The sequence below is a fragment of the Centruroides vittatus genome, unplaced genomic scaffold (genome assembly GCF_030686945.1).
Source record: "Centruroides vittatus isolate TY-2023 unplaced genomic scaffold, ASM3068694v2 scaffold_1478, whole genome shotgun sequence".
Lineage (NCBI taxonomy): Eukaryota > Metazoa > Arthropoda > Arachnida > Scorpiones > Buthidae > Centruroides > Centruroides vittatus.
Genome location: NW_027122680.1, coordinates 983,769 through 1,001,650, shown reverse-complemented (window position 1 = coordinate 1,001,650; position 17,882 = coordinate 983,769). Strand labels below are relative to the sequence as shown.

General features: G+C 34.1%; 1 protein-coding gene across 1 annotated transcript; it reads right to left on the bottom strand.

Annotated features, from left to right (window-relative positions):
• Positions 1–2: 2 nt before the first annotated feature.
• Positions 3–17,722, bottom strand: LOC136987162 (AP-5 complex subunit zeta-1-like). Its single transcript, XM_067284851.1, has 18 exons — positions 17,580–17,722; positions 17,294–17,483; positions 14,193–14,239; positions 9,564–9,655; positions 6,693–6,851; positions 6,351–6,539; positions 6,224–6,261; positions 4,649–4,829; positions 4,394–4,572; positions 3,613–3,696; positions 3,329–3,534; positions 3,172–3,258; positions 2,802–2,924; positions 2,600–2,732; positions 2,354–2,527; positions 2,144–2,289; positions 1,276–1,323; positions 3–93 (listed from the first exon to the last, which is right to left on the bottom strand). Exons 1-18 carry the CDS (start codon positions 17,714–17,716, stop codon positions 24–26), a joined length of 2,283 nt encoding a protein of 760 aa, XP_067140952.1. The 5' UTR covers positions 17,717–17,722; the 3' UTR covers positions 3–23.
• Positions 17,723–17,882: the final 160 nt, after the last annotated feature.

Below are 17,882 nucleotides of genomic sequence, written 5' to 3'. Positions count from 1 at the left end.
CCTTCGGATTTGATTAAATATATTTAATCTTCGCTTAACATATTTGTTATTGTTCGTAGCATAAAAGGTAGACTTGTTGGATCACTGTGCCACCTGAAAACAAGAAATGTTTTACGGATTGTAATTTTGTTTCAATATTTTCTGTATATACAGTAGAACTTGGTTATGAAGTTTTACTCTTGAGTTCTTTTTCAAGAGACTATCACAAGTAATGTCATTTTTGCAAAGTGTTAATCAACCTGGGGAAAGTGTAAGAGTAAAATTGGTCAGGTAAACTTCTAGATCCAAAAGAATAACAACTGAGACCCTCGAAGGCCACGAAGTTCGATTTGAGCAACGTCGAATAAAGAATGGCTTTATCAAGGACTGCAGAAACAGCATCAAGCTCGACTTGAAGCTTTTCTCGATTCTTCAATCTCTACTTTCTCATAAAAAATAGTCCGTCGCGCTTGACGGGAGAATTTCTAGTTGTGGTATAAGATCACTTTTTGTCTCCTGTTGCCATTGTCTGAAAATGGCTCTCTTCTGTGATGGGACGATGGAGAACTGCAAACATTCACACGCTGCTATTACTGCTCTAGTATCCATTTTCCCAGTTCGGACACACAACCGAGGTCCTACAAATTCTGACGAATGATTGAAGGGGTCAAATGGAGTTCTGTGGCTAATTCTTCAACCATTTGCAATGGGTTCTTGACAGCTGCTTGCAGACAGGTCTTCCTTCTTGTGACATATCAGTAAGGTTGGTGTTCCCCACCCGAAATTTTTTATACCATCTTTGACATTTGTGAACATTTAATGCTGTATATAGGCACAGAACCCTTAATGTTTTATGCCAAGGTTGCCGAACATCTGATGGAACTCGTAAAGCATACGGTAGCTTGCTTTTAAGGACATTTCGCCGACAAACAAATTGCTGTGGACAGTTCACGCTGATCATGTTCTGTGCACACGTACACTATTTTTCTGGTTGTGGACAAGGATTTCGGTTTACTTAAATTGAGAATATTTTATACATATAAAATTTACAAATCTCTTTTGGGACTTTTGAAATTAAATTTCTTACATAGATATTTCTTAACCAAATTCTACTGTATTTTAAAATTAGTGATTTAAGAAGTTATATAATTAAAAATATTTGAAATACTGTACTATAAATTAATTGTGGAAATATGCAAATGTATATATACATTTGCATATTTCCACAATTATCTTGTTTAATTCTTAATAGTAAACTTCAAATATACTTAGATTTATATTAATATTCACTCATACCTCCTGCTATAAATATCCTTCGATGGACTTAAAATGATAGATGCAACACTAGAAAGAAAAATATCTTTATAAATAATTTCATATATTACTTTTAATATCATCATTGTTTTTATCCCTTAGTTACTACACTAAATTGTGATAAGCTAACCAGTTCTTTAAAGTTTAGGGCTTATCACACCAGTGAATATGATTAAAAAAACTACTTTTGTTTATAATAGCGAAGTTTTCAATGTGTACGTCAGGACATTCAGCACAGTCTTGTAAGCGTAGAAGTTTTGGAACATGAGTGGAATCACTCTCGACGTTCCAAACGCCATTGTCAAACTTCTACGCTTACAGGAAGACTGTGATGAACGTCCGACGTACACGTTTTCGCATTGAAAACTTCGGCCTCGGCTCTGACCTCGCTAATATCTAAATTTTACAATTAGTATAGAATAAAAACTTACAATGAAATAATTTTAAACAACATACTGCTACATCCAAAATGGAGTCTGTTTAGCTGGGGTTTAATAATAATACTATAACAAAATATACATAAAAATTACATTAAAAGGTTCAAATAACTATGAAGACATCAAAATTAAAGAAACTGATGTTTTGTCCAATAAATCCAGTCTTTTTTCTGTTTCCTTTATGATTAATCCATCCATGAACAACACTACCCAATACACTTGGTATTAAGCAGTAACGATCAATGGATTGAGAATTTTGAGGGATTGATAAAATTATTAAACCAAACATTTAATCAGTTATGCACATTTATGATAAGTAGCTGTACCTTAATTTACATATTTATATTCTGTAATAAGCCCTTAATATTTAAAAAACTGGTTAGGTTATTATAATTAAATATAAAACCACTTACTTTGGTGTCTTTAAAATAGCTAGTAATTCATTTATTCTCTTAGAAACAATGTTTTGTGCTCTGTCGTTTTTGTTACGAACCACCTGCGAAGCCTTACTTAGACATAATATAGCTCTGGGCACTAAATCTTGACATCTCGATGCTAACTGTATTGGATATTAATAATTAATTTGCATAATATAACTAATTAATATAATTAGTTGATCATACTTTGGCTAAAGTCGCCACAGAAATATTGACGAGTTTCAAGAAAGTTAAATTCGTTTGAATGCTGCTTATCATTTCGTACACGGTAGATTCTAAATTTTCGTAATAAAACGTGACGATTTCCGGTCGGCACAGTTCGCTGTAGGTGAGAGACGCGTATTCGCCGACGATCCAGACCTAAAGATAGAGAATCGACTCGTTAAATATTTTTTTTTTAGATATTAAGCAATATAAATTTAGCAGGCTTACTAAATTCATGAAAAGTTCGGGAGCAATCGTAAAATTTTTCAAGTGACTTAAAAATTCAACTAGTTCTTTTTGGCCGTGTATAATTATTTCCGGATAATGAGAGAACATCTGCAAAACTGTCTTGGCAATGATTCTGAAAGACGCAGTTAAAAATATATAGAAGTTCTAATGTTGTATTTAAATATACTCGAAATAAACTCACTCGTAAATACGTTCCGGATAATCGTGTACGGGATAGATAATGGGTATTCTTTCGATGATTGCACAAAATAGCGTGATAACCAAGTAGGAATCGGCAGATTGGAAAAAGATAGAAAAGTATTCCCTAGAATTATCAATAATTTTGTCAAGAAATTACCGTAATGAAAAGTAATTACAGTAGACCCCCCTATAACACGGTAGATAAGTTCCGTGTTATATGAATCCGTGTTGTACGAGTCACTTAAATACATGAACCAATCCCAGCCCGACACATGGGCTGTGATTGGTTCATGTATTTAAGTGACTCGTACAACACGGAACTTATCTACCGTGTTATAGGGGGGTCTACTGTAAAATAAAAACAAACTTACTGAAGTAAACTAATTGACGATTGCGCACATTGAATCACTTGTGGATGCTTAGTCAACGATACAATAGTTTGATGAAATATATGAATTCTGGTTAATAAAAATAAACAGATAAGAGACTTTCGAAGTTTCTTTCTTCCAGTTTACGAAATTTGAATACCTTTCAAAAGTATCGCCGACGCCGCTGCAGGGTCTAAGAACAAAATGAAACATCGGCTGAAGCGACGGATTAGAAAATTGTTCGACAAGAGCCGGATCGATGGCAAGCATTTTTCTTGGACGGTTTAATTCTTGAGAAATCGAAGCTCTCTGGTTTATCAGAAGTGATGCTGTCAAACAAGGCAAATCTAGCAATGTATGAAATATCTGCATATGAACATAAAATATTATTATAAGACACATCGTAAGATACATTTCTGTTATAATAAATTTTTAAAATATTACCTCTATTGATGTTTGAGGAGACATAAAAGCTGGCAATAAAACTTCAAAGTCATCTAAAAAGGTATGTGGACTCCAAGCCAACACCTAAAAAAATGTATAATAAACTAATATAGAATTAATATTCAAAAATTATTTTAACATCTTACATAATAAAATCCCAATTGCCTGTATACAGAATCTTGACGATAACAATTCATTAGTAACTCTCGTATTTGTTTTGTATAGTAGAAATCCTTCAAAATCGATATTACAGTCGACATCATTGAACAAAATATTAAACTATATCAAATACTACAGTAGACCCCCCCTATAACACGGAACTTATCTACCGTGCTATAGGGGGTCTACTGTACTTACTATAAAGAGCGATTCACTGCTGGTGTTCAGTAGTTTTTGAGAAAAACTACCAAATGCCACCAGTGAATCACCCTATATATATATAACAATATCATATTATAAAAAAAATCCGTTTAGGTCTAAAGACTGATGATTACAGTGCAATGAATTGTATAGTTTACAACCATTATTATCTAAGTTATATGAAATCATAATAAGCATATTACGACAGCAAATTAATAAAATATATAACGACTGGGCGTCTTATACGCCCGACTTTTACAGTTAAAATATAGAGTTTGGGATATACTCGCACTATAAGACGACACCCAGCATATAAGACTTTTGAGAAGATTTTCCTGGGTTGAAAAGTCATCTTATACGTCAGAAAATACAGTAATTACTAACGACTTCGCAGTTTAAAATTGTAAAACGTAATACTAACTTTAAATATGGTCGGAAAATATTTCTCCAAAACACTAGTACGGTAGCAGAGATGCGGTAGATTCCTCTTTATAAGATTAACGATTTCAAAAGCGGACAAATTATCTTGATAACATTTTCCCAATATTTCACAAAATAGTAAAGGATAAATATCATCTGGTTTCTGCATCACTGCCGAACCTTAAAAAGATAAAGACTTAAATAAAAGTTGTGTCGTATCATTTTTGCATAAGGTTAATTTATGCAGGTGACGTACTGTGATTAATGAAAAACTGCACCGCCGCAGCGATTGCGGCTATATCGTGAGAACTGGCTTTGCTAACGATCTGTCCGCAGAGTCGATTGTATGACTGTCTAAACGTAGGCAACACCAAATGCACGAGATCCGGATTAATAAAACATAGAATATCTAATATATTGATCGCTTCGGTTAAACACTGCAATAAAAAAAAAAGTTTAAATTATTCACAATACCATTTTAAATAAATAAGATAAATATAATGACAGTAACACATTTTACTAAATAAAATTATTCAAATTTAATAAAACTTCTAAACTTTTATTTGTTATTTCAACAGAAAAAGTTGTAATTGCTCCAATTAGCATTAAGGATAAGAAAGATCAATTTTAATCGTCGCTAAAATTAACCGGATATAAACGTAATCGCCAGATTATTTTCGGTTAATTAATCCGGTATTTGGGTTTATCTTTATTTATACGATTTTGGAATTTGATTTGCATTATATTTCTATGAAAATTGATTTGTAACAAATGCCATTGTACTGCGAGAAATGATTCGCTGCCGGAATATAGATAGCGTCGATACAAAAGAACCCGAACTCGTGGAGCAAAACACATTTATCTAGATGTTGTGCAAATTAGTGCATACGGTGTGCAAATTTTGTATCATTTGCCATTAAGTTTAAATTTTTATCTTGTATTGTTTTCGTTCCAACTTTGTATTCAATATTTCATTAACTGGAGATCTATTAATTGGTCACAAATGTTTTTGCATTATTAAACTTATTACTGGAGTTAAAAGACGCGATATTTTGTTTACGAGCGTATACTTCTGCAGCAGCATAACCGGGAAGAGACTTAGACACCCTACTTTCATAAATACCTCAAAAATAAATGAAGAAAAAAAATCAATTAAGTACAGAATGATGATTTATATGGGACAAATGCACTAATATATACAATATCTAAAAGTTTACTCTTTATCCACGATGCTAGATGGCTATATTATACAAGGGTGAAAGTTGGTTTGCACATTCTAATTCGGGTCGCCTAATATTGATTCTATGCTACTGTATTCGTGCGTAACTTATGAAATGGCATCATAGCAATTAAATAAGAGTATCTTTAATGCCTTATAAGTAGAACTAGTATTTTTAATATTTAAAATCAAGCATTTAAAAATTAAAATAATATTTAAGTAAAGCTCTTGGATAAGTTTGAAAATCTAATGAAAATCTGTGTAAATACTATGATAACAGTGAGGTTGAGGCCGAAGTTTTCAACGCAAAAACGTGTACGTCGGACGTTCGGCGCCACTTTCCCGTAAGCCTAGAAGTTTGACAATGGCGTTTGGAACGTCGAGCGTGATTCCACAGACTTTCCAAATGCCATTGTCAAACTTCTAGACTTACGGGAAAGCGGCGCCGAACGTCCGACGTACACGTTTTCACGTTGAAAACGTCGGCCTCAACCTCGCTATTATTTATACATTTTGAAATTAATTTTATATCAAATATTGTCCATTTTTAATATAGGTTAAAAATTAGTAAAATAATAAAACAATTGTATAATTAACAAATCTATAACTTACTGCTGCCTGAAAGCTCGTAATATCAGAATTTGTGTGTTCTAAAATGAAAAATAATCGTTAATTAGGTACGTTATATTACAAAGGAATATGTTTACAGATTGATATAAAGCACTGACATTTTACTCACTTTGTTGCCATTGTTCTACAATCCTCAAACAATATTCTCTTACGCATGCCGTGATTTCCGTAGAAACATTACTAAGAGACGATGCTATATATTTATTTTCGGAAGTACCGTCACAAATTGCTAATAACCAATGTTTTAGCATAGAAAATACTTGAATATTAAGAAAATGTTCGGGCATATAATGTTGCGCTACATAAAAATCAATAAAAATCGAAACGTCTTAGAGAAAAATAATATGTATATTATTCAGTAAAAGTTAAATTGTCATAATTTTATAAATTATATTGAAAATAATAAAGAATTTTCTATAATTATACAACAATTCATTAACGAAATACTTACCGCAATTTAAAACCGTAAAGAATTCTTGACAATGAGAACCGTCCAACTCGGTAATTATTATATCAGACTTTTTAGAATGCGAACTAAACTTTGAACTTCCGTAAGAAAAGCTTTCGTGTAACCATTTTGGAAGATTAACTGTTAATGATTTAATATCATCTACATTCGAAAAAATTCAAAAATTAGTATTTAACCAGTTATTATAATTTAACAAAGTTACATTATACATGAATATTTCGACATTTAAACGAAAAGCAAACCACCAACAATTTTTCTGAAAATAACACCGAAACGCCAAAAAAACTCCATCAATTAGTTGTGTTTCCAGTTATAATTTCATTTAAAAAATAACTTATTAGCGAGGTCGAGGCTAAAGTTTTAAACGCAAAAACGTGTACGTCGGATGTTCGGCGCCGCTTTCCCGTAAGCCTAGAAGTTCGACAATGGCGTTTGGAACGCCGAGCGCGATTCCACTGACTTTCCAAATGCCATTGTCAAACTTCTAGGTTTACGGGAAAGCGGCGCCGAACGTCCAACGTACACGTTTCCGCACTTAAAACTTCGGCCTCGACCTCGCTATTATTTACCATATTATTAAAAATTAAAATTGTGTTTGACACCATCTGTTATGAGATTTTATTATAAAAAAACTTATATTATTATTTATTATAAAATGGCAAAAAACTTTAATTTTAAGGACAGAGATGAGTTTTATAAAGAAAAAAAAATGTAAATGTTAATAACAAGTAAAATAGTCATTAAATCAAACAATATTTGAACAATATTACTTGATTATAAAGCTTATAATAAATATATTGATAAGTATAAGGTAATAGTTAAAAAGTAGATGTTTGAATGTCTCTGTAGAAAAAAATTATTGGACAAATCTCAGCCAAATTTGATACGCATACTGTCCCAAGTATGAGGTTTGAATTTTGTAAAAAAATTTTACTTTAAAATTCAATCACTAGAGCAAAATTTGGTTCTGCTGTCCCTTAATGTTCATATTATGCACATTTTCTAACGAATTTTGGGGTTAAGAAACACAGTGAAATAATTTTATAATGTTTTGGATCATATCACTGTATCTTACAGCATTAACAGAACGTGTCCGGCTGCACTTTTCTTCAAAAAAAAAAAACTATGAAGCAATGATAAATGATTTCAACCAATGACTTGAGTGTAATGGAATTTCTCGGAGAATATGTAGACTTTCATCATATCAAATACACCATTTCTGAGTGTTCGCATCACCATGAAAATGAAAATGAACCTCATTGCTTTACCAAATTTTCCAGAGCCATACTTCATCAATCATCGTTCAAGCTACAAATGTTTTTCACTTACCATTATCACCAGAATCCAACTCTTGATTGTGAGATATTTTGTGCAGATAAAACTGCAAGATTTCTGCACAAGTTTCCTGTTTCCACACTGTTATGCAAAGCATATAATTGCTGTGATATTGCACTTGCAGTACTGTTCCCATGAGAATTTTCCATTCTTTGATCTACTACTTTAGTAGCAAAATCTTCTGTGACCAGAGGGTTGGCATCTCTTTGATGCCTTGTCGGGACTGACACCACTGTGTCTAGGTTGACACGGAAGCCGCAGACTATTGGAAATAGGTCACGTGAGCGGTCGCGTTACTGAGCGATCGGATTCGGGATGGAATGAGACACACAGCACACCGGAAGTGACTAACACAGAGATTAGATTAGGGTAAAGAAACAACGTTTATTTGAAACATGACATTAGAATACATGCAGTCCTCATTAAAGCGGGAACTATCTAAGGTACTTTCATGGTTGAAGAGAGAGAGTTTACATAAAATTTTGCATGGTAATAAATACCTGACGAAATGGTGGGTCTTCTTTGTGGTTGATCACACCTCATTGACCAGAGTTGGAAAGCTCAGTGATGAAGGGAAGAAATAGTCCTGCTTAGTGGTGTTTAACGTCGATTTGGCAGTGAATATAATCCAAAGATGGGGCACTCACTAATTCCGTAAGGGTTCGGGAAAATTCGATATGGTAAACGAGAAAGTGAAATAGCCAGTGGCAATGTGTATAAGAAACTGGATGAAGACTGCACTATCGGGGAACAGGCGACGCCTGCCCGGAAGGTCTGTCTCTTGCTATAGTTAATTGACAATTTTGCAACAATAGGTTGGAAGGTCACGAGAAAGCGTCTTTTATCTACTGAGAACTTACTGAATGCTTAACTTCCAGGTGTGAAAGTTGACACTGATTCATTACACCGAGAAGGTTAAAAAATTAGGTCAGGTAAACCGTGCTGAGTCTCACACTTCTGTTTTCAGATGTCCAATTGGTTTGTGACCCCATACTGATTTCACAGTAAAAGTTTTTCTCAAAATGCAAAGTCATTTCCCTAATAGTCAGAGGACCCGTCCTCCATAAATCTTTTAATACCAAGCTGACATTGCTGTTTCATTGATAGAAGAATTTAACAAGTAATGCATGATAACAAAGTTGTACCATGACTGTTCGTGATGACATGTTGAAGAATTGTATGTAACAAATGTTTTGCAATTCCTTCTATATGCAAAATTTGTTATAAAACATATATAACATGCATATTAAAGAGATAACAGTGCAAATTTTGCCATAACAGCTGTCAAATATTTTCCCGTAAAACCGAAATGGCATACTCAGGACAGTATATATACCAAATTTAGTGAAGATTTGTCTATAATTCTTTCTACGGAGGGTGACTGAACACCTATTAATAACATCCTGTATATTGTACCATAATCCTTTAAATAATATTTTGTTTCTATATTTAATCAATTAATTTTTAATTCATTATTTTAATTCTATCTTTACTAAAAATTATAGCTGATAAGTATACCTGATGTCAAGTTTTCAGAATTAAGCAATTGTGAAAGTACTGTTAGAACGCACCAGTGATTCTGCTTGATAATTTTATTATCTTCAATTCCCCTAAAAACAAAATGCAATAAATAATAGCAATAATATGGATTAATGAAATATAGTAATGCAACACTTGGATATTCCAAGGGAGGATGCCTCCTGGAAAGATTTTTTGTGGAAAACTGGCCCCTCCTTAGGTGTTACACACATGAAAAAACCTGGTAACTGCACATGGCCAGCCCTTTGGCCAGGTACAAACCCACAACCAACTACAGTAGAGCATCGATTATCTGAATACTGTTCATTGAAACATCGGTTAACCAAAAACGTTCCAATTGGCAAAATCAAATTTCCGCTAGCGGAGTGATGTTGCAGCACTCTCTCCTTCCCTGCCAACCGAAACTATAAGCCTACTTTACATAAGGTATGAATTTGTAAGACGTGTGATTCAAAATATATACAGTACAGTTTTGTGTTTAATATATTTTTCATAAACAATCAGTTATCCGAACAACCCTGGTCCCGAATTGTTTTGGATAATCAGTGCTCAACTGTACTAGTGTTCAGTGGTTTTATCCACTAAACCACTGGTGGGTAAACAGGTAATGAATATAAATTCTTAATATTATAGAATTTAATGAAAATATTAAATCCTTATTAATTGTGAAAATCCTAAAATGGCGCGAGAATTCGGTTGTTTACAAGATCGCTACCTCGGGAAATTTCGGAAAGTCAATCGGAGCAAGAACGCGCATCGGGCTATAAACCGGACATCTGTAAAGCATTTCTTCTAAAACAACAAACGCGGTAATAAACGACGAAGGGAATGTCGCGGTGCTCGTATACAAGAGTCGAGATGTAAACAATTAAACAAAAAAGGGGAGAAAGAAGAGAGACAGATGGTCAAGGTCACCTGTAGACCATATGAGCCCGGGATCGTCGCGAAGGGGGGGGCAGCCACAGAACGTTTGGCGGATCGGTTCAGCCCGATGTCCGCGAGAGGGGGCAAACTGTGTAAATTATGTGAGTAGCTGTCAACGCCCGGGCGCCGTCCCCGGCCGAATTTGGTTTTCGTCTTGCTTAGAAACAGTAGACTGACCAATCGAAAAAAGGAAAAAGGGACTTAAGACCAATCAAGAGGGAAGATTCGGGGGAAAATCGTATAAAAACCCCCGTATCAAGGTCAGAAGGGGAGACGACGGAGCTTTCTACCGCGGAAGTGGACGGACGGTACTCCAACCAGCCACCTACTCCTTCGCCGACGTCCGTCACCGACCCCATCGGACTCTCCTACCCGACTGCCCCGGGGCTTTAACGCGACGACTCCGACAGCATTCTCCGATCGCCGTCATCCGGAGCGCCTTCTGCCGCAGACGATCTAGATCGCATCTTGTATTGTAGGCCTACTTTGTAAGTTTGTTTTGAAACTAAAATAAACGGTTATTGTAAGACACTTGTCATCTTTGCCTCTGCCGCCACCACCCACATACGATCGGTCCTAGGTTTTTCCTGACGTGCAATTAACTAATTGCCCCCATATGTCGGCAGCTTACATAATATTAAGATAATTAAAAAAAAACAAATTTTGTGAGGAAATACAGGATGTACGGAAAGTCACTGTGCACGTTTCTAATCATATTTTTGCATTATTTCAAAAGATGTGTGACCCCACACTCATTAGATCTAAATCCACCAGACTTTTATCTACGGAGGACAGTAAAATCTACAATGTATTGAGATTTTCCGTGCAAATAACGGCATTCGTTCGGTCCTTTCGAGCAAAGCAACTGATAGTGGTGTTTAGAAAACAAAATAAGAAGGATCCATGCCTGTATTGAGATAACAATTATGAATTATTTCAGTTTAAATCTGAATGAATCAGTTTTTACTTACAATATTACCTACAACATTCCGTATTATGTATTACGCAAAGATATGCATGTATTCTATAAAGAAATGAATATAATTAATTAATTAATTAATTAATGCTTCTAATCCTTTAAATATTATTTTATTAATATTGGAAATGGAAAAGACTCGAAAGATTTATGCATAACTTAGGAATAAGTCAACTAAATTTGTTTATAACCATACTCGGTTGCTTACGGCACCTGTCGAACTAACGAGTTCTGGAAGTGAGGATTGGTCCGAGAAGCATAACTGACAACACGACTGTGCGGTAAGTGGGAGTTGCAAGTTCAAGTTCCACTTTGAGCCAATTCTTTTCTTTCAAAAGCTTCTAAATTAATTATTAAAATATTAATTTAATTATAATCATTAAAGTTTAGCAAGAGATGGCATCTAACATCTGCCAAATTACTTAGCATTTAATACTAAGTTAGTAGTAGTAATATAGACTAATATAATCCAGCAAGCATTTGGCTTTAATATATAACTAAAAAGTTTAAAATGTTTGCACCATCGAGTTGTGAGGGTCAGCCGTGGGTAGAGAGACGGGGTCAGCCCCTCTACTACTTATTCGGCAGCGCAGTCGGGTGGACTGGGCCACAGAGTCGTAGGATGGCTTCCTAAGTCTTAAGTTTAAGATGCAGAAATTCGTAGGAACCCCTGCAAGTTTTGTTTTTCCTGACACCAGCCTAGTTAAAGCATTAGGCACGTTCATATACGTTTGAGAGCAATTTCGAGTGGGAGGGACGTGAATAAGTGGATAGGACGTTAGCTCAGATTCGAGACAAGAATGAGACCATATTTAAAACAATAACAAGAATTTAACAAAAACAAATCTTAAAGAGTTACAAGACAAATCTATTCTATCCTATTTTGTGAGAGAGAGAGAGAGAGAGAGAGGTTTACATATATTAAATCGTACTACTTTAATTAGTAGTCTTTGGATCAGCAACGAATACTTTATATATCTTCTAATCCTTCCTTAATTTAGCGCACCAATTTAAAATAGTATTGAGAGAACTTTTTATGCAGTCAAGTTTCTTATAACTGCTATGTGGAGAACTACCGAAGCCTCTACTCTATGGAGAACCGTATGGAGTCGAACTTTTCTCTCTGAAGATCTCAGTCCAACTCTTCTCGAGTTATGTGGAAAACGACTTCTCCCTTTGGAGGTTTGTATCGAACTCCTCGATCTCAGGAAATGGTTCTCTATATTAAAACATGCCTAACCAATTAAAATGTAGAATTTTCCGTACGTCAAGGGATATTCGGGGAATATGCGAAGGGGGTAAACTGACATATGGATGCCTAGCTTTGGAGACAAGGGGTGTGGGAAAGGAAGTTGACTTCCCTTTTCTCCAAAAACGACGGATGTTACATACTTTTGTATGAAATCATTTGAAAAAATAAAATATTTACTTATAAAATTTCTAAATTAATTACAGTATCTGACCCCCGATCAACCGACACACGGTTAACCGACCGCGTTCTAGTCGGCAAATTCAAATGTCCGCTAGTGATGTGGCGCTACAATATTTGGCTATGTCTTGGCTACTTTATTATTATTTTTGTTAAATTTTTGCATGTTTTAGCTGGCAACAGTGGCTCTGACCATGAAAGGGAGGCCAGTATTTAAACGAGGCTTAATTTTATTTAACGACGCTATCCAATTGCTGTTTTTAAAACGTGTGCGAGATTTAGCGGCAAAAAAACGAGGGTCAACTGTGAAGGAAAAGAAAATTTTGGACTTCTTTTTCTAATGTATAGGCCTACTTTATGCAAAATATGTAACCCGATTGTATATATATATATTTTGTTTTATTCTGTATTTTTCAATAAACAGTACAGTACTGTATTTATTTTGTGCAAAATAAAGAAATAATTTTTAACGATACAATAGCGACGATTATTATTTTAAAAAAACTTTTGTTAGGCTTAACACCAATGAAAATTCAAAGCGAAGTAGGTTAATAGCGATATACTAATATACTAATTACATGGGATATACTAATATACTATACTAATAATGTAATTTTTCATACTTTTCGATTATCCGTTTTTTCAGTTATCCGACCAACCCCGGTCCCCAGTCGAGTCGGATAATCGACGCTCTACTGTAATCTATTAAATCACGGATCTCACAGAGTCATTCACCTGCATAATATGTTCAAAGTAAGAAAGTTTTCGTTTTATTATTTTGGCTTCTAGAGAAAGTTCTGACTTAATTCCTTCAACTATTGAATAATTGGTCTTTTGTCCAAGTCTCGATAATCCTCTCCAACACCACAGTTCGAAGGAATCGATCATTTTCCTTTCATTCTTTCTTAGAGTCCATGTTCACAGCCATTTATCACAGAAAAAAACTATTGCATAGATCACTGGTAATTTTATTTTTCTTGTAATGTATTCATCCTTTATAATTTTAGATAATCCATTAATTGGTATTTTCCCTAGCATTATTTTTCTTTGGTGGTATATCTATCGAAATAACTAATGTTTTGTCTCAGAATGCTATGTATATAACATTAATACAGTATTTCTCGTATAGTAAATTAATACCAACAACTGTACATTTGAAAAGTGCATACAAACTTCCATTTCAAATATAATTAAATATTTAAATAAATACATTATTCACTAAATATATTAAAAAATTACATAATATTTTTCCAATTTCTATCAAAAATACATCACTTACTTTATCAATTTTTTCAAAATTTCTTTTACTATAAGGTCATTGTTGGTCTGAAAATACAGTTTCGTATTATAACAAATTAGTTACATAAGGTATTTAAATTTGTAATAAAAATGATACATTAAATATTAATTTTTTTTTTTATTCCATATTTGCATCAAGAACTTGTTTTATCATCTTGTACAAATAAAAAAATATATATACATTATTGAGAATTAAAAATTAGAACATTGTAATTATACAGGGTGAGAAAGAAAGTTACTTAACACCCCTGCTACAGAATGCACCCAATGAATGTACATTGAACACATCGTGTGACAAGCATAACTCCGTAACCATCCAAGGTAGGTCAATAAAATCTTTCCGCAATCAATTCCTTGTGAAATTCTGAGGCTAAATGATGTGACGTTTGATCCTCTTCCCATTTACAGTTTCGAAGTTGTATTTAAGATGGCGGCCGTGCATGTAACACGCACCGATCTGTTTCTCCCTTGGTCTAATGTGTTCCTTACGTGAGTGAATTAAATTTGGCTACATTCTATATTCAGTAACAGGGGTGTTAAGTGACTTTCTTTCCCACCCTGTATTTGTTACTCAAATTAAATTATTACTTCAATTATGTCAATTGATGACATGCTTTTTCAGCAGTAAAACTTCTAATGTTTAAAATGCAAATGTTTTCGGGGTTAATGTTAGCTATGATTCCGAAATGGCGGCTCGTCTCTGATTCCAGCAAATAGAAGAAGGGAAACAGCGGGGATGCACATTCTAACCTAACCTATTCTAATAATTCTGTAGGTAATAATTATGGTAATTTATTAGAATAGGTTAGGTTAGGTTAGAACGTGCGTCCCCACTGTTTCCCTTCTATTTCCTGGAATCAGAGACGAGCCTCCATTTTGGAACCATAGGTAGACATTAACTGTTTTCAGTCTCATTTAAAGGTCAGTTTCAAGCTTACACCAAAGATATTGATTCAAAAGCCAAAGATTTGTTTACATTTGTTACAAGAAAATTTATTAATGTAAATGTAATTTTTAACTTAATTTTTTCCATCACCCCTGCACACAGCATGATTCAAAAGCGGTGGATAAAACTTTACAGGGTGATTAATAATTCAATTTACAGTAGAAATTGTTAATATATATTTGTTTAATTCACAAAGATAACAAAGTTATAGAAAAAAAATCTTTATTTCATATCAGTTTACTATTTCCACATTAACTAGTACAAACTACCACAGTTCACTATTTATTAATTTATAAACAGATTATGTTAAAAAGATATCACTAGATCAACTATAGCAGGGATGGCAAACCTTTTTGAATCTGCGTGCCATATTGTAAGCATACTTAGCTTTAAAGATGTTAATGCGTGCCAAAGTCTTAGGACTTCAAATAATGATATTTAAAGAAATTAAACCGATATGCTTTAATTTGAATAAATGTAAAAAATCTGATTGAAAAAAGGATGATTGAAAAAGACAAAAATCATATGATACATATGATACGTGCCAGATGATTCTCTTACGTGCCACTTTGGGCGCGCATGCCATAGGTTCGCCACCCTGAACTATAGTAGAGGTGGATCTAGTAAATTCTAGGAGGACTTAATCTGCTTAACTAGACTTAAAACTAGTTAATTAGACCTGCAATTCTGTATGGATGTGAAACATAGCCAATGACAAAGCAGGAAGAAGTACAACTATAGAGATTTGAAAACAAAATACTAAGGAAATCTTCTGACCTGTGAAAGACTATGATGATAATGGTATCATGGTCAATGGAGAACCAATATGGAGGAGAAGAACAAATCAGGAACGACAACCCACAACAAGCTCATGATCACACAAGTGATTAAGGCCAGAAGATTACAGTGGCTAGGCCATGTCATAAGGCTTCCTATAATGGCAACAGCTTCATGAAGGCTCCACTGTGAGAAGAAAGAGAAGAGGCCAAGAGATCATCTCAGAGAAAAGTGGATAGATGGGGTCACTGAAGATCTTCAAGACCTCGAAATCAAAGATTGGCAGAGGCAAGCTATAGACCGAATGAAATGGAGAAGGATTCTCTATCTCGTTCAGTCTGCAGGCTATGGCTAAGGACTGCTGCTAAAGGCCTCCAAGGACCATAATGCCAGAAGAAGAAGTAGAACTAGACTTAAAACTGTGAATAATTTGAAATAAAGATTTTTCTCTGTAACTTGGTTATCTTTGAAAATCAGATAAGTATATATTCAAATTTTTTACCGTAAACTAAATAATTGATTACCATCTAAAGTTTCTCCACCACTTCCCACCCTGCCAGAAATGAGAACATGACTAGTCCTCATGTAATTCTCATTTTCTTAAGCAATTATAATTTATTTGTTCTTACAGTTTTAAATTTGAGTTAGTTTTGGCTACTTGAAAATAGTGTTGTGGTCATGAACTACTTCCCAAAAAGATGCAAAGAGGCCGGAGCAATCATGTAGAAGGACAAGAAGGAGAAGACACAAAGGAAGAAACACTCACTTTCAGACTAGAGAGAGTCATACCCATACTTTCTAAGTTGTATCGCAAAAATTATTTACATTGGAGTCAGAAGATTTGTTATAAATAAATGTTGTGTTTTATAGTTTAGGCCAAGTTATTTCTAAACACCGGCAAGTTGGGGCATCCCAACAATAGTCTATAATTATGTTTGTTTATTTAAAATAGAGTAGACATAATAAAATTACTTTGTAAAATCAGCTGATTCCATTCTTTCATAAACAAAGAGCAGAAACAAGGAAAAGATTTTAAAAATTAGGTAAAATTACACTTAAGTAGCCTTACGGCGCGAAGGTCAGTTTTTAACACATCAGTCTACCGCCCATTCTACCTGCTTCGCACGTAGACGTGCTCCTTGGTGCTGGCTATCGCTCGCATCTCAGCGAGCTCCCACACCCCCCCCCCAAAACTATATAACATCAAGCCCTCCAGGAACAGTCAAGTGGGCTACTCGAAGCTGGCATAGTCACATGGGCTAAATAATTAAACGCCACAGTCTTAGAAGTACCACCATTGGGGCTACCTAGATGCACTTCTACCAAAAATTATAATATAGAATATTCGATATTCTTACCTGAACCACCATTAATGGTAAACAGTACAATAACTGTGATAATTTACCAGTCTGCATAATTTGCAAAAAATCCGGTTGAGGAGACAGAATTTGTAGAATAGATATAGCTAAATATCGATCAAGAGAATTGGTAGAATCGTTCAGTACCATAATTATAAGAGAACTGACAATTGCTTCGTTATCTACTATCCTGAAAATATATAAATAAATTTCATTTAAAATTTTATATATATATATATTTTTTTTTTTTTATATTTTTTTTTTTTTTTTATCAGCCAAAACTTACTCTTCGTGTTTAGAAGTGCGCAAAGACAAATATATTCGTTTAAGATAATCTCTATTTAATTCTTTAGGAGCATTATCTAAAACATCTCTAAGAGTTTTCGATTCTTCCATCGCGAAAGATCTACTGGTGGCCGCCATCTTTGACAAAATCATATGATTTTTTCCGACGTTGCCAGATAAAAATTTATCCGTATTTAAATTTTTAATACGTGATAAAAGATTTTGACGTAATATTTAATTGCCGTAAAATTAAAATACGGTAATTTAAACAAAAAGAAAATATTTGTGATAACTTTTCGGTTTT